The sequence below is a fragment of the Saccostrea echinata genome, unplaced genomic scaffold (assembly GCF_033153115.1).
Source record: "Saccostrea echinata isolate AGI-Se365-2 ecotype Australia unplaced genomic scaffold, CSIRO_AGI_Sech_v1 ptg000029l, whole genome shotgun sequence".
Taxonomy (NCBI): Eukaryota; Metazoa; Mollusca; class Bivalvia; order Ostreida; family Ostreidae; genus Saccostrea; species Saccostrea echinata.
In genome coordinates, this window is record NW_026889778.1 from 13,667,501 (window position 1) to 13,688,552 (window position 21,052).

Sequence of the window (21,052 nt, forward strand, 5' to 3'; positions counted from 1 at the left end):
TATACAATAACACTGATGGACGACAATATGCGCAGTGAGGGAAGGTACACATTGTCGTCGGCGACAATATGAACAGGACAACAAAATGTACCGTCACAATCACGCTGCATGAAATAGCAAACGAGACACGTCAGTGTGATTCTCACACCAATAACATTCACAAAACTACCAAAATACAGCAAAAGACATCTTTAAACAACAATATCTTTGGAGTGACAATATGTACAGTAAGGGTGAGGCACATAATGTCGCCAGCGACAATATGTACATACGTAACTTTTCAGTCGGCGACAATATGTACAGATGGACGACAATATGTGCAGTGAGGGTAGGTACATATTGTCGCCGACGACAAAATGACAATATGTACCGTCACATTAGTTCATTAGAAAGGACAATCACTGTGTGATTTGTCAACCTGTTATTTAATTTAGAGCAGTAATTCTGCAGTACGAGCAATCTTTGAATCAGTAAGTGATGATAATTTGGGATTGGTCATAATGTAATTTAATTTTCAGACTGCAGTTTTTCATCAGTAGGGAAAACCATTGAAGCCGTACTGGTGGGATTTGTTATACTGCTATTTAATTTACAGTGAAATATCGAGATAACGAGTTTTTCAGGTGTTATATCTCCCACAATATACAAAATACAGGTGTCATAATTGGTAAATATAATGAGAGTACAAAATCCCACCATACAATATTAAAAGTTATATAATATCTTTAAAAAAGTGGTTGGCGAAAGTCCGGACGAATGTCGTGTTCGGAGTTAAATGTCGCACTGTTCAACAATAATCAAGCTCAGAAGTCCATTGAAACAATAAAACAATGGGAACAGAGCAAACAGACCTCTAAAAGCATCAGATGCCATGGAGGAGTAAGCATCCCCTGTCGACCGGGCACACCCGCTGTGCGCTCCTTGTCATGATCAGCCAAAAGGAAAAATCCGTAGACACTTCAGTGTGTAAAAAATGGCTTAACAATTAGTACGTCAGCCACATTCGACTGAATGATAGATTGCATTTGCTGACAAGGTCATTGTATCGATCATAGAACTTGCGAAATGTTGGTTTCAAACGAGACGAGACAGTTGATATCCTTGTTTCATCAATTTGTTGTCAATAGCTTGCCTCGTTTAAAAATTTTTCGTACGTAGAGCATTCTCTTTCGTATCGAATCAACTGCGTGGGAGACATAAACTCCACATGCAGGTGATAAGGGCGTATTGCTACATAAATAAGAGAAGATGACGAAAGAAAAGTTGAAGTCATCGTTTATCATAAATTTTTGTTGTTAGCTTACCATTCACGTTTTTTTTCTAGTAAAATATCCAAATATGAAACAGATGTATCAGACTCTGTGCTATCATTTGTTTCAAGTTCACTCGGATATATCAGGTCGATATATGAATGGAAGTAACTAGTGTTATAATAACAACAGTTATTCGACTTCGTCAGTAGAGACAACCAATGAAGTCGTAACTGGTGGTTCTGTGGGACTTGTCACATTGTTATTTAATTTATTGCAGTACTTCAAGTTCATCAACAGGGACGATAACTGGAGCTGTCATTGGAGGTATCGTGGGGTTTGTAATCCTTGTGGCCATCGTGGTGATTGTGTGTGTTAAAGTCTGCAAAAAGTCAAAACATGGAAACGTGATTGTCAGAACAATGCAACCAACCGTGCCTTACATCAGTTCAAGTACTGGTATTCAACATGTTCGAATCCTGCCTTTTTTTTTCTTTTTCTAAATTATCTCCCTAAGACTTAACTATGCAAATTTTTATTCTTGTGACACAGTTATGGCACATATAAAACGTACAGATACGTATATCTTTAGAAATTTTTTTAATATAATTTTGAAATTAAAGCTTGTGTAAGATACAAGTAATTTAACATATTGATAATGGTACACTGTATTATAAAAAATAATGAAAACATTATTATAGCTGACAAGAATCATTGATTTGTTGAAATCAAAGCCGTGTATGGTACATGTACTTAAATAAATTAATGCATTTTTCTTATCGATCTTTCAGCTCAAAACACATATGATGGATACACAGCCTACCAGCCTGCTACCAACCCTGTATTCCCGCCACCCTATCAAGGACCCCCGGGATCCACGCTTAATGCGTCATCAGTTCCTAGTTATGGTGATCCGCCATCATACAATGGACAGCAATTTGTGTGTAACCCAATCAACCAATCTACAAACCCGGTTCCTTAAGGAACGTCTTAGCCAAGATATATGAAGTACTAAGTTTATACGTGAAGTACTAAGTCTTATACGTGAAGTACTTAGTCTTATATACATGTATCTGTATGTATAAATATACAGTCATATGAAAAACGAACATGAGATAATTTCGTTTCTCAAAAATATTGAATGAATGTCGATGCGCAGATTTGTTATCAATTTTAAAAGAATTGTTTTCATTTTTTTTCTTTTTGGTTTTATGAAAATTTGGAATTTTCTTACATGATAAAAACAGTGTCCGTTGCTAGTTATAATTCTCAAAAAGTGCCATGTGATCATTTTCTATATGTACTTGATTAGTTTCCTTTAAAAATTATTTTTGAAATATTATTTATAATTTTTGATTTTTTAATACCTTGAACTGGTTACAATTTCTATCTTGTGGATTTGAAGCAACACTTAATCTACAAGACGTACTGTTTTATAAGTTCAACGAATGTTCCATGTTTTCACTATTACATTTATTTATTATTTACATGTATTTATTTATTTATTATATTAATCAATTATCGATAATTAATTTATTATCAATGCAATAAATGAAAAATATATATCATGTATATGTGCATGCATGTTGACCGTATATAGCTGAATCATTTTATTTTCTTGTAAAATACTTTGGTATCAAAATTGTTCGTGGGGGACCAATGTTTGCTTATTTCATGCACCACCCTTACCCATTAATTTACATCCCTACGAACAATTATTTTGTCGGTTCATTGAATCTTCTGTATATATCATGTATATAGATATGTATATAGACATTCGAAATTTCGTCCCAACGAAGCAGCTTTATATGCAAAAGAAATTAAAAAGCAGTATTGAAAAAAAAGCGGAAGTTTGTTGTTGTTGTTTAAATAAATTTATTGATCTGTTAATATATTTCATAATGGTGTTTAGTATACTGTAAGGAGAAAGGGCAATGTAAACAAATAACTGTCCATTTCACTTACATGTACAGTGCACAGGTAAACTTGTATTTTTAATACATGCACAGTGTAGTCAAATAAAATTATTGATTCCATCCTTCAACATAAAGATTACATGTATTACTGGGCTTTAGCACCGGCGTTGTAATGTTGGACTTCCCCAACGTAAAATTTCTCTCGTAAGAATGGCTATATAGTGAGCCCCCCCCCCCCCCAGTAGGCTGGCTATAAATTCCTACAGCTAGAACTAATGGCTCTCAGTTACCTTTATATAGTAAATTGTGTCAACTCTACAAGTTATACCCCTCCCCGTTTCAAAATCATTAAATGTGATGTTACATATTGATTACGATAGAAATCTAGTTTTTCGACCTAATTTTTATGTAATTTTCTTTGATTTCAATATATATTTTAATTAAGTTTAAAAAATAAACATAGGCAATGAACCAACTCCCAAAATTTTAACTTGCCCCAAAACCTGTAAACTGTTCATCATTATCGAATATTTTTGGAGAAATATTATCACTTCGTCAAGGTGAGCTTAAAATGATCCCGATACAAACACACGTGTACATGTACACATATATGTAGATCAAAAATATGAATAAAATCCAAACCAAGCACGTGAAATGGGGGGAGGGGATTTCACTCTTGTTGGTCAGGAGGGAGAAGTCACTATAAAACACCCCCCCGGGGGGGGGGGGGGGAGATCATACACCAGCTCCCAAGAGGCAGAGCCCCAAGGCTTGATAAGAATTTAACTTTACTAATAACAAGACTTTACTCAGCCAAAATATATGATTTACTGGTCCCTAACTCCACTGTAGGTCTATTACAAGGAGTTCAATGAATCTTTCAATGGGACAAAAACTTCAGTCACTATGCATAACTATTATTTTCTTAGCTTTAAAACAAAATGTAAATTCTGTAGAATATGTAGAACAGACTGAAATTGGATACATGAAAGTCTTCAATCACTTTACAGGATTCTGATATGGGCAATATGGATCACACAATATCAAACTCATCAAGATAACCAACCTTTGTCTTCAAATAACCAATAATATTGTACGATACAAAAAAGCCTCCTTTGTAACCAATGATATTGCATGGTACAGTCAACATTTACTGTAGCACAGCATTTCATAGCCAACCATTTATGTAAGGGTTAATAATATTTTGTTGCTGTTCAACTCCCAGATCAGAAAACAAGTACTTACATACATGTATACTGTACTAAAACAAGAAGGAAGAAAATAATGCCATAACTGTTTATTGAACAGTGAACAAAAATCAGAGAAAGAAAAATAAATAATGTGATCTTACAAGTAAACAAAAGTAAATTAAAGAAGGTATATATTGTAGTCAAAATCAAGAGAATACAAAAGAAAAATAAGTACTGGAAATAAATTGACTCTCATGCAAAAGTTTGTAAGTATACACAAGACAATAATTAAGTATCAAAAACTTAAAGAATAAAATACATAACTTTCTGGTGGGAGCAGAAGTCAATGATTCATTTGGATTATTTAATATATTAAGCTTCAAAATACAATATTGTCCTGAAAAATTTATGAAATCAAAATGTCAAAATCATATTGGTATCTATTCAGGTAATTTTTTATCATGTCATTTCAGTCAAACCTTGTTATCTCAAACTCCATGGGACTGAGAAAAAACTCCCAAGATATACGTGGGTTCGAGATATTGAGGGTAAAAAGGGCTTGGGACTTTCTAATCACTTTGACATATCCATTGTATTCAAGATATCTGTGTTTGTCTGTTCGAGATACTGAAGTTCAACTGTACATGCAAGCCTGATGTTAATAACATTGTTTTTTACATAAGTATATCAAAATTGCAAATCTTCAAGATGTGTATCAAGCATTTAAAAATGTACAACATCTTAATGTATTAAATATTCTTTAAACATTTTACATGTTATTAACTACAGGATGTGTAATTCTTTGAAAAATTATAAAATTAAAATCAAATTGTAATATTTTGTCATGGATTTCAAGTAACAATCAAAAAATAGCTCACAAAATATGGATTATGTAATATTGTACATACTTTCAAATGAAAGAAAATATAAAGAATCAAAATATTGCATAACGTACACATGAATTCCATTAAGTATTATTGCATAAAAGTCATGGTTTAAACAGGAAGTATTGGGAAAGACAGCAGTAAGGTGTATAATGGATAGATCTTCAGATCGCCATAATCTGGCAAATCAGGGCCAAGTTGGCAACAATAAAAAATGTTTTGTTTGAGGTACTCCGACTGACCAATCAACCAATTGCCCCTACATGATCTTTTTTTTTTCATTAGACAGTTTAATTTTTTCTCATTTCTGGGAAAAGACGGAATCGTATGACTTGCTTTTAAACTTTAGGTTCCATATGCCTTTTTTGTTTTATACAACCTATCAAGTCACAGAGGGGAAAAAAAAAAGAAAACTTCATAAAAAAAAAATTGACACTTAGAAAACTTCTGATCTTAATTTTGTAGATTGTAATTTCATATGTGTAAAATGTGTCACAGTGTGATATATTAAATGAAAAATTCATTGAACATCTCTGTCAGATTACAATTTTCATTTGACTAGACAACCTTCAAAAGGAACTTTGTTCATACATGGTTGAACTAAAACATGTAGCAAGCTTTTACATGACCGAGATTCTACATTATGTACAAAGACTTTGATTTTACACATGTTTAATACAGGAAAATTTTAAGTACATACTCTCTTTAAAGAAAAGTACATCTTTAACTATCTTAATTTCTTCGAAAATATTTCATTAGTTGTGAAAATTATGCAAAAAATTTCACTTGCCAATATAATTCTACAGTATATTGCAATAAAATCATAGAATACATATTCTTTGGATAAATATATATTTTGTTGAATGAACTTTTGATTACAGATTATCAGAGTTTAAGCAAATAATTTCAATACACATTAAAAACAAAGTCAACTGGCCTTAATGTAATACAAGCTACTTCTACCATGCACAAAACACAAATTTAAAGGTCATACTGTAAAATCTGCTATCCATTGATCAATTAATTTAATGTCATTTTCTAAATGGAATAAAAAGCCACAAGATATTAACCTAATACTTTTCTCTGTACTTGAGGTAAGTAATATACTGTATCTTTTTGTAGATGTATGCATTACATGCTGTAAAATATTACCAACCAGTCTGTATTCATGAAAGAAAGCATTAAATGGTACAGTGTTCATAAGTAATTGTCTGAGCAACTGGATTTCAAAGTAAATAAACCTCTTCATGATCATCATAAAAAAAAAAAAAAAAATAAACCATAGAAAATGCACCATTCAAAAATCTTTCCAGTAAGTACACATAGAAAAATCAAAGCAAAAAAGCAGTAAAAAAATTTAAAAAAAAAAAAAAAATTAATATAAGGTGGATAATTCAGCATTGGCATCTTTGTGGAATTTTCCTGTCACTCCTACCTTTGGCACTTAAACTTCATCTTCCGGGGCCAGAAACTTTTCTAGGACCCCCGGGTAAGGATAATCAAAGAGGCTATAATCCGTGTGGTAAATCTTCCACAGCTTTTCCAGGAGATCTTTTGGAATCGTTCTGTAATAGGACTCCAGCTGATCCTGGGTTTTAGATCTTTTGTACGTGGCATTTCTTTTTGGGAATTTAATCAGCTGATCAATTTTTAGATCCTTTAACACAAAGTTTACATCTTCGTCAATGGTTTCGTATTTTCCAATGAAATCATATTGCACATAACAGGGTTGACACAGAGAAACATATTGGGCCCAGTGTTCATTAAAACCTTCCCTATCTATAGTGTCTGTATCTGTAATATACTTGACAAATTCTAAGAAAGTAACATCATTGCCTAAAATTTCTTCTGTCTTATTTGATCCTTCTCGAAATCTACGAATAATCCTCCGTCCAAACCTCTTATGGAAATATGGGCTCTTCTCGGTGAATTTGTTCCGATACGCAGACAGTAATCTTTCTAATGGCTCCCTAACAAACACCAGCTTCTTGTACGTTTTCAACTTCTCCTGTACTTCTTCCTCTGAGTAAGAATCCAGGTACGTTAGATATTTATCTAGCGCCATGTGAACATCTTTACTTTTCAGTGCTAATGGGTGCGTGCTGTTCATCTTACCCGTCAGAATCAAAAACACTCGCTTCATATTAGTGCAAGCGACCTTTGGGATGTAACAATAAAGAACCTTATATTGGTCATTTACTATGATGTGACCTAGTTTCTTGGCAGGAATGTCCTTTTTCACAAGTTTGGCTTCGTCTGCTCTCTGGCATTTTTTACGGAGGTTGTACAGACGCTCTTTTCTGTTGTAATCGAAATTTTTTTCTCCCATCTGCTTAAGTCCGGATCCAGGGGGCTGTTCATTGTGGTGGGAAATAGTGATTTTCTGAACAAGAAAATAAAATTTGATAACACACATGTACTCTTATTTTGTTCTTCTATATGTCAACCCTATTTCATTCTTGAGAACCTCCTGGGTTTGAAGCAAAATTTTCAAAGTACATATGTACTTGTATCAATTATTTTGGCAGGATTTGCATGAATTATTCAATTATTTATTTTATTATAATGCATTCTAAATATGTTTACAACCAGTGATTCTAAAATTAATTTACAGAACAACCTGTAATATTGTACATGTATCAAAAAAATTACCTTTATATTCCTAAAGAAATCTTTTCTTGCCACTAGCTTTCTACCTGTGAATAGATCATACAGAAATAGGGAATTTTTTTAAAAACTACAATTGTGATGACTTTATTGTCTTGTTAATAATTGCAGGGCTTAAACATGTTAAAAAACATATATTGACTGGGATTAAAATGCATAAAAATTAGATTTTGTGTCATCTTTAAATTAAGTGTAGCACTGTTAATGTCTACATAGTAATTAACATACTTGATTCAATGGCAGGAATGCTCCACATGGAGTAGACTGAGAGAGCAGCCAGGGAGAAGAACACTGCTAGTACAAAATTTCCCAATGTCAATTTCTTCATTCTGACTCTCATTGGGTAAAACTTTGACCAATCACTTCCAAGCTGAAAGATAAAAGAATACGGCACATTGGTTAAACTTTGAGTCCAATCACTGCCACAATTTTGGTCTATTACAACTTTCCCTTTGAAATCTTCAAGGAAATAGCTCAGATCATTCATGGCAGGGGTGTGCAATTAGCATCGCCTGACGCCCGGGGCTACCATTTTTTGGGGTCGGGCTAGTTGTTCTCTGCATGCAGGTAGCCCCTTGGGCTAGTAAAAATTAAAAATACCAATGTTATAAATGAAAATCACTACCGGTATTTTCACTTATTTTTTGCTATTAAATTCCCAAACAATGAAAAATTTCCAGGCAGAATGCTCCTATTGTTCGTAAATCTCCATAATCTTATCCATTTTGCAGCACTTCCTGACTTATTTACTTCCAAAAACGATCGTTTTTTTCCTAATCCGAATTCCCTCCATTCATGTGTTTATGATAAATAAAGGCAGATATCTATTATTTACGATCACTCAATCAACTGAAAGATAAGTATTATGTGAATTACGTGTACATAAAATATATTTCCAGTGTATTTAATAATTTAAGATAAAAAAAAAAAAGATTTCACTTCGTTTTAAATGAGCTAGTGCAATATGCACAGAGAAAAGGAAAAAAAAAAAAAATTAAATTCATCTTTATTTTCTACCATAATTATTAATTTATACATGATTCAATTTTACTAGTGAGAATAAAAGTTTAATTTTAAAAAGAATTACCAGAAACCCCTGACTTATTCAACAATAATTTATTCAGTTTTCGTAGTTGTTACTTTTCCCACCTACATTTGGGCTAGTAACTTTTTACTTGGGGCTAGTAACTTTATTGCTGCCACTAGCCTGTGGGCTAGTACTTGATTTTTTTAATTGCACACCCCTGCATGGGGTACAATGGTTACAAGATGATGCTTGGCAGTATTAAAAGTGCACTTGAAACCTACATGTATTAAGGACATACGCAACGTAGTTTGAACTTTATTGTCTTTTTCCCTGGAGTTGAAGAGTTCCAGTACTTAAAGGAACTGTGTGCTACATTTTAATGTCTATATATGCTGTTGTACACTTCTTCTAAAATAAGTTTGGATAAACAAAACGTCTAGAACATATGCTTAGTAATTTTTGTATATTTTTCTTTGAATTATACAAGAATTTTCATCGATATCTTTTCAAAACCCCATGCTGATTTTTTGTCTACAAACATCTGATGCCACAATAATCTTAAATTAAGAATATCTTGAAAAATTATCAGTAGGTAAGGTACATTGCATATGTCCTTAACTCTACCCGTCCAGTAAGAAACCTAGCACATAGGACACAGTATTGTCCAAGCAAGATAAGTGGCTAGGTGCAACCAGGAGGTTGATTTTTGGGGTAGCAGCTTGTGTAAAATATTTTTTTTTCTTTATAAACCTTCGGTTGATAAAACCTGTTGTATTTTTTTTTTACAAGAGTACTATTTTGAGGTTCAAGTGGTCAGCTATTGATTTTTCTGTGACCTGTTATAAATGTTGGAGTGGGAAGAATCATCTAAACAGTAAACAGTCAGGGGTGAGACTGAAATCCGTCATTTTTAAAATGACGATTTTTAGTCATAAAATAAAATTTTCATTATGACTTATAAACTCATCATTTTTTGGAAAATGACGAAAAACAGTCATAAAAATTTAGAGTGTTTCTAGAATACCGAGTTACATCTCTTTGAAAAATGTAAGATCCACCAACCGAAAAAAGGACAAAAAACATCGTAAACAAACTTCATTTCTCTAATACAGTTGACTACAATACTGGTTATGTTGACAGTACAAATTTCCCAAGCAAAAATAAGAGTGGAAGAGTTATTTGTCAATTTATTTGCATTAAATAGGAAAGAAGAGGGAAATGACGATATTCTGTCTTTTTTCAAAATGGAGGGTCTGGGCGCACTGAAATATCTCGCTTGTTTTACGGGGCGCACTACTTTTTTATGGCTTTAACTTTTTGTTGAGACTTTTCTCTGCAAGTACGTATTCTTCCAGATGGTGAACTATATGTTTTTATAGGGCTAAAAGCCATGTAAAAATGGCGAATTAGTTCTACCAAAATTCGACATTTTACCACTAAATAATAACTTTCACCTTCCATGTTGATGTTCTAACACAGGTGGTCGGCAGTAATTAGTGACCCGGATGAAATGAAACTTGCGTAAACACTCTTCTTTCAGCGGTGAATTCAAATTTCGCTTTTATGTAACCAGGATAGAAGAATTAAGTTGAAAAAGAAAATATGATGATAGTAAGTCATATTGACAAAAATGACGAAAATACGTAGTTAGTAAATATGACAATTATCCATCATTTTTCAGAAATGACGGATTTCAGTCTCACCCCTGACTGGTAAATGAAAGATAACTGATCCACCAAGTTATTATGCATGAAGAATATGTTCTTGCAACCAGTGCTAGAAGATTACCTTTGGCCTTCTACATATACATGTAATTTCTTTTTCAGAAATTTCAACATGACCATGTGCAAACTTCTCAGGGACTCCCTAGTCACAGGAAATGTTTAGTTTGAATCCCAGAATGTGAAGTTTCAGTCATAGTGTCATCTTTTTCGGCTTGGATGGTATGTGTACTGTGTACTCCACATTAGGTTCGTCTTCCTTACTGCAACATAAAATGAAAAAAATAAAGCAAATGCAGCAAGTGGCAGTTTGTGTTGCTCTACACTGTGAGCTCTTAAAGCAATGCCTAGATAAAAAGAGAATCAGACTTTGCACATTGATGCAAATGTTACCTCTGGAACCACGTGATGCAATGCAAATGCATCTCACTGCTAACTACATTCTCGTTGTAACAGCAAAAGTTCACCAAAATAATAAACTCGCATTGATTTAGTGGATATTGCAGATAAATAGTAGACTAAATGTTCTTTGTTAAAATTTGCCCTTTTCAGACTTTGTTATATGGTATTATTAATATATGATGTCATGCGACTTCATAGCCTAGACGCTTAAAATGTCTTGTGCGGTTTGAAAACTTTGAGGCGAATCTAAGTTAAAAGTGATAAGGTTTCTGCGCTCACTCTAACGAACACACTGTCATCACATTAAATTAAAAAAGAAAATTATGTGAGAGCATAATATGCCATAATAACTCGAAAGTACTCTTTTTTTGTCGACATGATAAGCACAGGAGTGGATTTTTCTTCACATTTTTCCAATTGTGTGTAAATGTGCTGAAGTTTCTCATCTACATATAAAATAACGGAAAATTCATTCAACGAGGTATAGTTGAGTAAACTCCATAGGCACTCCCCAGCTTAAATATGTTTATAGTATAGTAGATATATATTTTTTAACAATTAAGCTGGGGAGTGCCAATGGTTAACTCGAGAATTTCGGCCCTTTCCATCAAAAAAACATTGTGCTTCTGATATAGTTACCTCGATTACAAAACGATGAAATTTGTAGCCTTCAACAAAAAAGACTTATATCAATTTATAAATGACATAATAATCCATATTTTTAATCCATAAATGATAATTTACTTTCTCAGTTTTTACGTTTTTTCCCGTCCCTGATGATCCGGAAGTGTCCATTTCAAGAAAATTTCGAGCCCGATTTATAAACCAAAAACTTTTTGGGAAGGGAGAGGGGAGATGTTCACAAACATTCGCACCCTCACCTAAGCAAGGAGTATTTGATGGGTTATTAACCTTAAATTCATATTTTCATTCTTAAGTAAACACAAATTAGAGTAACATAACTTTAAATAGATCCAAAAAACAAACTGGAGCTCATTGGAAACAGAAGAAAGACTGAATATATCATTTTAATAATTTACTCAAAGTGACAGCCAGAAATTAAAATCGATGGCCTTCCTAAGAATGTATCTAAGACTGCTTTTCAAGTGTTTACTTCCACAAAGCTTCCACAGCTACATGTACATGTACTATATATTTTGGATCATAGGCGCTTGGTTTCAGAATGGTGCATTTTGTGTATTATAAACTTTTTTATATACAGTTATATGATATATTTTAAACCTGCTAATTTCAGCGATTTATGATCTTTATTTCAATGAGTGTATTCAAACACACCTAAAAAACCAATTATAATACACAAAATGCACCATCCTGAAACCAAGCGTCTATGTTTTGGATCGAGTGTCATCTGCTGATGTATATTATAAAGAAGATGGGTGAACAAGGCGTGCAGAATGCCTATAGCTTCAGATATGAAAAAAAAAATATTCAAATTGTGAATTAAGTATTTAAAGTAAAGTTCTCATTGTTGAAATTTATGAAATTATGATCATCAAAACTTTTCTGAAAAAAAAAATCTCAGAAAAATTATTCTTTTATTACAAATAAAATGGGTATTCGTGGGATTCGAACCCCTAACAATAAAAATCCGGAGTATCATATTGCTTTGAGACTAACACGCTACCCACTACGCTACACAGCTCCTGATAAATCATGTTTGTGATACGACCCTTGACTTAATGGACTTCAAGTATTTTTTGGAAAGATGCGAATGCTTTGTCATAAAAGTGTACTTTTAATATATAGTGGGTCTTTGCTCCATTTTTTTGTAAACCAAAAACTGCATATTTTTATGCAAACGTTTAGGATTAACTTTCAAAAAAATGGAGAGAAGACCCACTCATATCGAAAAATTTTATTAAAGTGTGAGAAAATGACCCTTTTTGTCCTCTTTAGTGTGTGTATGCTATTTCGTAGGCAAATAATTTCAGTCTTTGTGAAATTTTTGTAAATTATAGAGATTTTACATAAAGTATACTTTAATTTTAGATGAAATATCAAAGAAATTTTGGATATGATTGAGATTTTATTTTTCACTTCATGTTTGTCGCACTATAGGCACTTCGCCCACCTTGTTCACCCATCTTCTTTAATTTCATTTTCGTTTATTTTGTTTCATTTCTATCTGAAAATTTGCACATGTCATCTTTCAAACTGAAGTTGAGTTATATGTTTTGCTATCATGAAACAACCAAAGAATCGGGTCTCATGTATGTTTTGGAGATGTTGATGTAGACCAAGCCTTTCAATTTCAAGATTCTTAAGCAGAAAATGGGGGTGGGGGGTTAAAAGCAAAGCATAAAATCATCACAACTTCTATGACCTTTCTGACAAGCAGGAAAAAACTTAGTTTTCCAAGTTTAATAGTCAGGAAAGGCCTGAGAAGATGCGATCGATCGGCATCAAATGAGTAGTTTAATTTAGCATCAAAACATTCCTTAAGGACATACGCAACGTAGTTTGAACTTTATTGTCTTTTTCCCTGGAGTTGAAGAGTTCCAATACTTAAAGGAACTGTGTGTTCAATTTTAATGTCTATATCTGCTGTTGTACACTTCTTAAAATAAGTTTGGATAAACAAAACATCTAGAATATATGTTTAGTATTTTTTGTATATTTTTCTTTGAGTTATACAAAAATTTTCATCAACTGATATCTTTTCAAAACCCCTGGTAATGCATGCTGAATTTTTGTCTACGAACATCTGATGGCACTATAATCTTAAATTAAGCTTAAGAGTATCTTGAAAAATTATCAGTAGGTAAGGTACGTTGCATATGTCCTTAAACAAAGACGGATGTACATATATATAAATATTTTTACTACGTCAAACAACACGCTATACGATCGTCATGCAAACCTTTATTATAAAGCGTGAATTTCCTGCTTTAGAATGTACATGTATTGTGTATTGAAGTTCAAGTAAAACCATTTCTACTGGTAGGTATACCAAGAACGATACCTCTTGATATAGTAATTTTAATCGTGGAAAATCCGGAAGTTTGATCGATTTGTCTATTCATGCATGCAGGGACCTATATACTATAGTATATAGGTCCCTGATGCATGTAACAGATAGATACGCCATTAAATAGCACGCAAACATGAATTTTTGAAAGTCTTTTCAAAAGAGTGCAGAAAATTAGAAACAGGCTACATGATTAGTGCCATGAAAGACAGACTTTAAGGTATGTAAACTTCAAATTAATTTTCAAATCAAAAGTACATTCGCGTAAAGACCATTGTTTTTTTTTTAGTTGAATATTTTTTGTTAGGAGTTTCTTAGTAAATTTGTCATAGTGTTATGTGTTTTAAATGTTCACCGTTTAATTTTTAATTCAATCCCTTGACATAACTCTAACTATATACCCTTTTGTCGGCTAACATCATTTTTATACCTCCGTAATCGAAGATTTGGAGGGGCCTTTGATAATGTGCCAACGGGCACGAACAGGATTATCGAAGATTCAGGGGCATATGGTTTTTGGTCTGTCTCTGTATCTGTTTGTCCACAAAAACTATTAACCTTATACCCACAGGCACTTGTTTCGTATACGGGGCACCCCTACTTATTTGTGGTAAAAATAAGTAGGGGTGCCCCGTATACGAAACAAGTGCCTGTGACCTTGCCCTTTAGTTTTCATTGGTTGGAGCTAGCACTATCATGTTTCACACTCGTATTTCTTGTGGAGAGGCCGTTCCTTAGGTACCAACATATTGACCTTTTGACTCTGACTTTGAAGTTAGACCCAATTTGGCATATTTCACGTGGATTTTTTGTGACCAGACCTTTTTTAGAGACTAGGAGTACCAAAATGTTTTAACTTGACCTTGAAATGTAACATGCTACCTTGGCCATAACTTTTCAAATATTTGGGCCCAGGGCTTTCATTTTTGGCATGTTTATTTCTTTTTGACAACACCTCTAGGGTACATGTACTTTTTCTTGCCTTTTGACTTTGACCTTAAAGTTTAACATACTTTTAAAAAGTTTAACCTTGGTCATAACTTTTGAATGGTTGGTGCTATAGGGTTTTCTAAAGATCACATATTTATTCTTTTGACAAGGCTCTCTCTTTGATATCAACGTTTGTGACCTTGAGTATAACCTACTTTTGAAAATGTTTAACATCGGCCATACATTTGAATGTTTGGTGCTAGAGATTTTATACTCCACATATGTAGACCCTAGCTGTGACAAAACCTTCACTTAGGTTTCAACATTTATGACCTTTTTACCTTGGAGTTTGAACTACTTTTGAAAAATGTTTAACCTTGACCAAACCTTTTAAAAGATTGAAGCTACGACTTTCATTCTTCACCTGTGACAGGGTTCGACACTAACGTTTTTAGGCTTTAGTCCGGTCGGACTAGTGCTTCTTTACTTTTACTAGTCCGCACGCGATTTTATGAGTCCGTCAAAAAAAAAAAAAAAAAAAAAAAAAAAAAAAAAAAAAAAAAAAAAAAAAAAAAAAAAAAAAAAAACCATCAATGTTTTTTAAGTACATGTATTAATTTAAAAATAAACATTGCAATGTACTTTTTAGACTTTTTTTAATAAACAAAGCATTAAATACGTGAAATGTTTTATTCCAAGATTCGTTGAAATCTCGCGATTGGGAACTACGATCTTGTTCCCGATCTCCTTCATTTTTTCTCAACTAGATGAAATCCCGCGCAAGCGCGGGGAATTGAATTTATACCACTAACGACAGAAAATATATAACTGTAGTTTCTACTGACAGCCTACAGATTTATAGCAGGAAGAAATACTTCGTTCAATGATGAATGTCTCCACACCCCCCCCCCCCCCGCCCCTTTCTGTAAAAACTTGAAAAATGACAATTTCGTTAATTGGCGTTTATTGTGAAATCTGTTATACCATGTTATGGATATTGTACTTCAGATGCTCTTATTTCATTTCCGTCAAGGATAAAAGCAGCGAATATGCACATTTTACTGATAAACTGCATGATTTTTTTTTCGGGGGGGGGGGGGGATTCACATATACTTGGGTCTTTGTTTATAAATATGTATGTACCTTATTTGTAAAAAATGTCGTTTACTTCTGTGTAAAAATTAGTTTTTAACGCCCTATAAATAGGCCGAGTATTTGATACAAAAGACTGTATTCAGAAAAAAAAAAAAACTGAAATGTATTGATTAAAGCACAACATTTTACACAGCTTTAATTGTATTTGAACAATACCTTATTCATTAATTTTCTCTTTTCATGTTAGCAAGTTTATTACGAAGTACAAATTGTACTTCGGGTTCGTTGCCACGATGCTCTTAGTAAGGAATACATGTACATGTATATACAAATTTTACCGATAAATTTATTAGAAAAACCTACTACATACATGAAATAGTCTTTCGATATATATAAATATATTCAAAACTTATAGTGTTCTCAATGATTTACCATTATTTCAATAACCATTCATACAAAAGCTTTTTTTCCCCATTTAACATCGGGCTCGATGCTATGTGATGTTCTAGAAGCTTCCGTCAATATTAAGATCGGTGAATGACGAAAATAATTTGCAAATTTCCCTCTTTAGTCGGTTATCACAACTTATTTCTTTTATATCATTTAAATCAAGTTTTGATTGAATAACTCAGTGATGACGTTTAATAAAATAAATAAATGATTGCTTGTTGTCAGTTTCATTAAAAATTGCCAGTATCTTAGATTCGCCAACCGGAAACGCCACCGTACTCACGTTTTTGCTATTTCATGGCTGTTTATAGAAAATAAAAGTAGACTTTTAATTTAATGTACGATACTGACTATGCGAGTGAAATCTAAGTATAGTTTACGGACATCATCTTGTATACAGTGTACTCTTAGAGGAGTAAGTAAGAACTCTGGTGCAGCCATTTCGGAGTTTATTTGCAAAATTTATTAATTTATAAGTATAGATACATTACATCCAAACGTCCGACATCTTTCTTTATATGTCATACTAAATTATGATCGCTAAAATGTTTAATTTCATACAAATCAGTCCTAAAATTGAGCACCGAATTGACTCGAAATTACCTAACTTCCCGCCAAAAAGTTGCGAAGACAGTAGAGAAAAGCATGTGGTTTTCGGTGTTCAGGAGTTCTTAAATAGATCTTTTTGAAAGTTGTCGAGAATCCGAACATCGGTAATTTATTGATTTTTTTCCAGAAATTTTTATTAGTCCGTTCGGACTAATTAGCCACAGATTTTGCTAGTCCGAATGAAAATGTATTAGTCTGAGACTAACGGACTAACGTTAATGTCGAAGCCTGCTGTGAATTTATTTTTACAAAATCTCTCCCTGGGTACCAACGTTTGTGACCTTTTGACGTTTACCTTAGAGTTTGACCTATGTTTGAAAAAGTTTAACCTTGGCCATATCTTTTGAATGGTTGGAGCAAGGGCTTCGTATTTCACATATGTATTCTGTGTGACAAATCCTTCCCATGGGTTTTAACATTTGTGACTTATTGACTTGGGAGTTTGATCTAAATTAGAAAAAAACTTTAACCTTGACATGATTTTTTATGCTAGAGATCTCATATGTGTACATGTATTACTTTTGACAAGACCTTCTCCTAGGTTTCAACATATATGACCTGTTGACCTTGAAAATCAATCTACTTTCCAAAACTTAACTTTAATTTCTGAATGTTTGTTGCAAGGGCTTTCATCTTTCATATAAACATTCCTTGTGACAAGACCTTTCTTTGCGTACAACATATTTTACTCTTGAACTTGACCTTGATTTTGACTTGCATTTGAGATACTTTAACTTTGGCCATGAGCCATAATACAGGGACATTAGTGTTTCACAACACATATTGTTCTCTACATCCTTAAAGGGAACGTCAGGTCTAGAATAAATTGTTGTTGCCATGTTGAGAGATGAATTAAGTTATCACGCTTGCTTTATTATTTCCCACAATCCTCACATGTATCAGGTACATTTGCACCAAGTGTAAACACTATCATGTCAGAATCATGTGGTGAAAATGTGCCAATTAAGAGTTTGTAATTTCATTGTGAATTTGGGTGTAATGAAGGAGCTATGCAAATAACTCATTTTGCTAAGATTATTTTTACATCCAAGGCACATGTGAATAGAGTTACATGAAAATGATTCTAGTGGTCCAGAATTGAGAGAAATGAAGGAATGAATAATGACATGCAGTAAAATCAATCATAACAAAAATTGCATAAAAAAAAGAAAATTATGGAATTTATCGATCTCGGGCGAAAAGTAGTTATTTACAATAACTAAAGATACACCATAATTTTCTTTTTTATGCAATTTTTGTTATGATATATCCCCCCCCCCCCCAAAAAAAAAGCACTGTTTTGAAAATCTGGAGGAATATGCACTCATTTAGTATACGTCATACGTTTCATAAATGTGGATCTTAGAGACAAACCATCAAGTTTTTTGTGCTGGATGTGGGGGGATCCAGTTTTTCAAGGGGGATATTAATTTGTATATAATTGATAAATTAAAGGAGGAATAAATCCATACACACTAAGATATTCAGGGAAAATCTCTTAAAATCTCTTAAAAGCTATTATCGAAAAACAGCACTGGTGCAGCCATTCAAACTAATATGAATCCATCCTGTTGTGGTGTAGAGATTCGAATTTTTATGACTTGTGGTTTCAAGCATAGGCGTACTAGGTTAAAGTCTTATGTTGAAAAAAATATATAACAATACAACAGTGTAAAAAATTACTAGTAATTAAAATAAAAGCAAACCTACAGTATGTAGTGTGGATCAAATTAACCTTGGATTCATGCTCCTGAGGTCAGGCCTAGGGTTAAGCCACTTTTTGGGGTCAAAGTTTTATATGCTAAAAGTGAGGAAAGACAAAAGTTATTTTTCAAAAGCAGAATGAGTAGTTAAATGATATAAATTTAGCATTTCTTTGTATCATTTTTAAATATTCCAAAAACCTTTAAAATTTGTAGAAAGTGTAGAAGTTTTGAAGTCATGGATCCCCGGTACAGTGGCCAGGATGTCATCCGATGTGATCTTTGTGAGACTGCAGTGGTACAAATGCACTGTGATTTCTGTCATGTCAACCTATGTGTAGCTTGTATAGGTAAACATGTTTCTGATGACTATGACAAACACAAAGTGGTTCCATTCAAACAACGAAAATCAACTTTGATCTATCCAAAGTGTGCAACGCACCAAACCAAAAGCTGTGATTTACATTGCAGAGAATGCAACATTCCTGTTTGTTCATTATATACGGTGTCCAATGAACACGAAAAGCATAAATTCTTAGTCCTCTCAGAAATCTATGGTGAGAAGAAAAAATCCGTAAGAAAAGATTTGACAGAATTAGAAAATAATCTTTCTCCAACATATAAAACAATAGTAATTGACATAGAAACTCAGATGGCGAGTTTAGACGGTGATTATGGAAAACTTACAGAAATAGTGACAAAACGTGGAGAAGAATGGCACAGAGAAATTGACAGAGTCACCCAGGAAAAGAAAATTGAAATTCATGAAATGAAAAACAAACACCTTGGAATTCTAATGCAACACTTGGATAAAATCAAACAGGTACAGTCTCTTATAGATAAAGCATTACTTTCTCTGAAGGTAATTGATGAATCCAATAACGTGACAATGGCTTTGGAATACACCTCCAGAACTGAAGAATTCAGCCAACTTCCTCACAAGGTTCAACTATCACTACCAACATTTAGTCCACAAAATATAAATAGAGAAGAGATTTACAAGTTATTTGGATCTATAACACCCATATTCACCAAAAAAGAAGATGGCTACAGACCGAAGAAACAAGTCGCTGTAGCTAAAATACTGCTGGAAGAACCAGAGCTCATTACTTCTATGAATACTGGGTATAAATCACTCCGCAGTGTAACCTGTTTAAGCGAAGAGGAAATTTGGAGTGAAGGGTCCGTTGATGCAATAAAATGTTTCAACATACAAGGTTCACTTAGAAAGATCTTGGGAACAAAATCAGGGAAACCTCCAAATGACATATCTGTGACAATTGATGGATATCTAGTAGACACTGACTGGAAGACAAGAGCAGTGATTAAAGTGAAGGATGGCCAGATAGAAAAAGTGCTCAAACTACAGGGCTGGGTACCTAATCAACTCTGTGTCACTTCTAATGGAGACCTCCTAGTTACTATGTACAATGAAGGGTTTGCACAGTCTAAAGTTGTTCGTTACTCAGGCTCAACAGAGAAACAAACAATCCAGTTTGATGATGAGGGTGAACCTCTGTATTCAAGGAATGGCTACATTAAATATATCAGTGAGAACAGAAACCTGGATATCTGTGTGGCTGACTATAAAGCTAGTGCTGTAGTTGTGGTTAGTCAGGCTGGTAAACTCAGGTTCAGATACATTGGTCAATGCTCTACTACTAAGAAACTACCATTCAATCCACGGGGAATCACAACCGATAGTCAGTGTCAAATACTGACTTCAGACAGGATTAACAATTGTATTCACATCCTAGACCAAAATGGGCAGTTCCTCCGTTATATAGATAATTGTGATTTTAAAGATCCATATGGTTTGTGTGTAGACAAAAATGATAATCTTTTTGTTGCTGAGTATTCTACTGGGGACGTCAAGATGATTGAGTACATTATACATATATCACATGGCTTCGAGGGTGACATACCAGAATGTTTGCCCCAAGGTGACAGGAAAGTCCAGGAGTGTTATGTCACCCGATGCCGAAGGCAGAGGGTGACATAACACTCCATGACTTTCCTGTCACCGAGGGGCAAACATTCTGGTATTGTCACCCGAGAAGTCATGTGGTATATGTTATATAACATTTTTAAATTAAAAAATAGTCTAGAATTATTTAAGTTTAGGCAAATAATCCAAAAATGCTTTCATGTCGTTAAGAATTGCGCTCCGTTGTTTACGTTTGCTTAGCAACCAACGTCATGAAATGTTGAACCCGAGC

The 21,052-nt window shown here is 33.5% G+C and overlaps 3 protein-coding genes across 5 annotated transcripts in view; 2 read left to right on the forward strand and 1 right to left on the reverse strand.

Annotated features, from left to right (window-relative positions):
* LOC133194528 (uncharacterized) overlaps positions 1-3,094 on the forward strand; it is a 6,886-nt gene extending 3,792 nt beyond the window's left edge. Inside the window, exons 4-5 of one of the 3 annotated variants that reach the window (XM_061330471.1) lie at positions 1,531-1,720; positions 2,042-3,094. In XM_061330471.1, coding sequence (XP_061186455.1) covers positions 1,531-1,720; positions 2,042-2,257 — 406 coding nt within the window. In that variant the 3' untranslated portion in view covers positions 2,258-3,094. The remainder of the gene's footprint in view (positions 1-1,530; positions 1,721-2,041) is intronic. The other 2 variants (XM_061330472.1, XM_061330473.1) reach the window with 2 other exon arrangements.
* Positions 3,095-4,497: 1,403 nt separating this feature from the next.
* LOC133195624 (carbohydrate sulfotransferase 11-like) lies at positions 4,498-11,844 on the reverse strand. The gene is made up of 5 exons (XM_061331515.1): positions 11,802-11,844; positions 10,723-10,918; positions 8,136-8,277; positions 7,893-7,936; positions 4,498-7,623 (listed from the first exon to the last, which is right to left on the reverse strand). Exons 3-5 carry the CDS (start codon positions 8,245-8,247, stop codon positions 6,685-6,687), a joined length of 1,095 nt encoding a protein of 364 aa, XP_061187499.1. The 5' UTR covers positions 8,248-8,277; positions 10,723-10,918; positions 11,802-11,844; the 3' UTR covers positions 4,498-6,684.
* A 7,217-nt stretch (positions 11,845-19,061) lies between these two features.
* LOC133195003 (uncharacterized) lies at positions 19,062-20,835 on the forward strand. The gene has a single exon (XM_061330891.1). The coding sequence runs from the start codon at positions 19,072-19,074 to the stop codon at positions 20,833-20,835; it is 1,764 nt and encodes a 587-aa protein (XP_061186875.1). The 5' UTR covers positions 19,062-19,071.
* Positions 20,836-21,052: the final 217 nt, after the last annotated feature.

Excerpts from the sequence above, each read along its gene's own strand:
- LOC133195624 (XM_061331515.1), bottom strand. The coding sequence starts at position 8,247 with ATGAGAGTCAGAATGAAGAAATTGACATTGGGAAATTTTGTACTAGCA. Across the intron at positions 7,937-8,135 it reads CATTCCTGCCATTGAATCAA|GTAGAAAGCTAGTGGCAAGA; the intron begins GTATGTTAATTA and ends ATCTATTCACAG. Across the intron at positions 7,624-7,892 it reads ATTTCTTTAGGAATATAAAG|AAAATCACTATTTCCCACCA; the intron begins GTAATTTTTTTG and ends TTTCTTGTTCAG.
- LOC133195003 (XM_061330891.1), top strand. The coding sequence starts at position 19,072 with ATGGATCCCCGGTACAGTGGCCAGGATGTCATCCGATGTGATCTTTGT.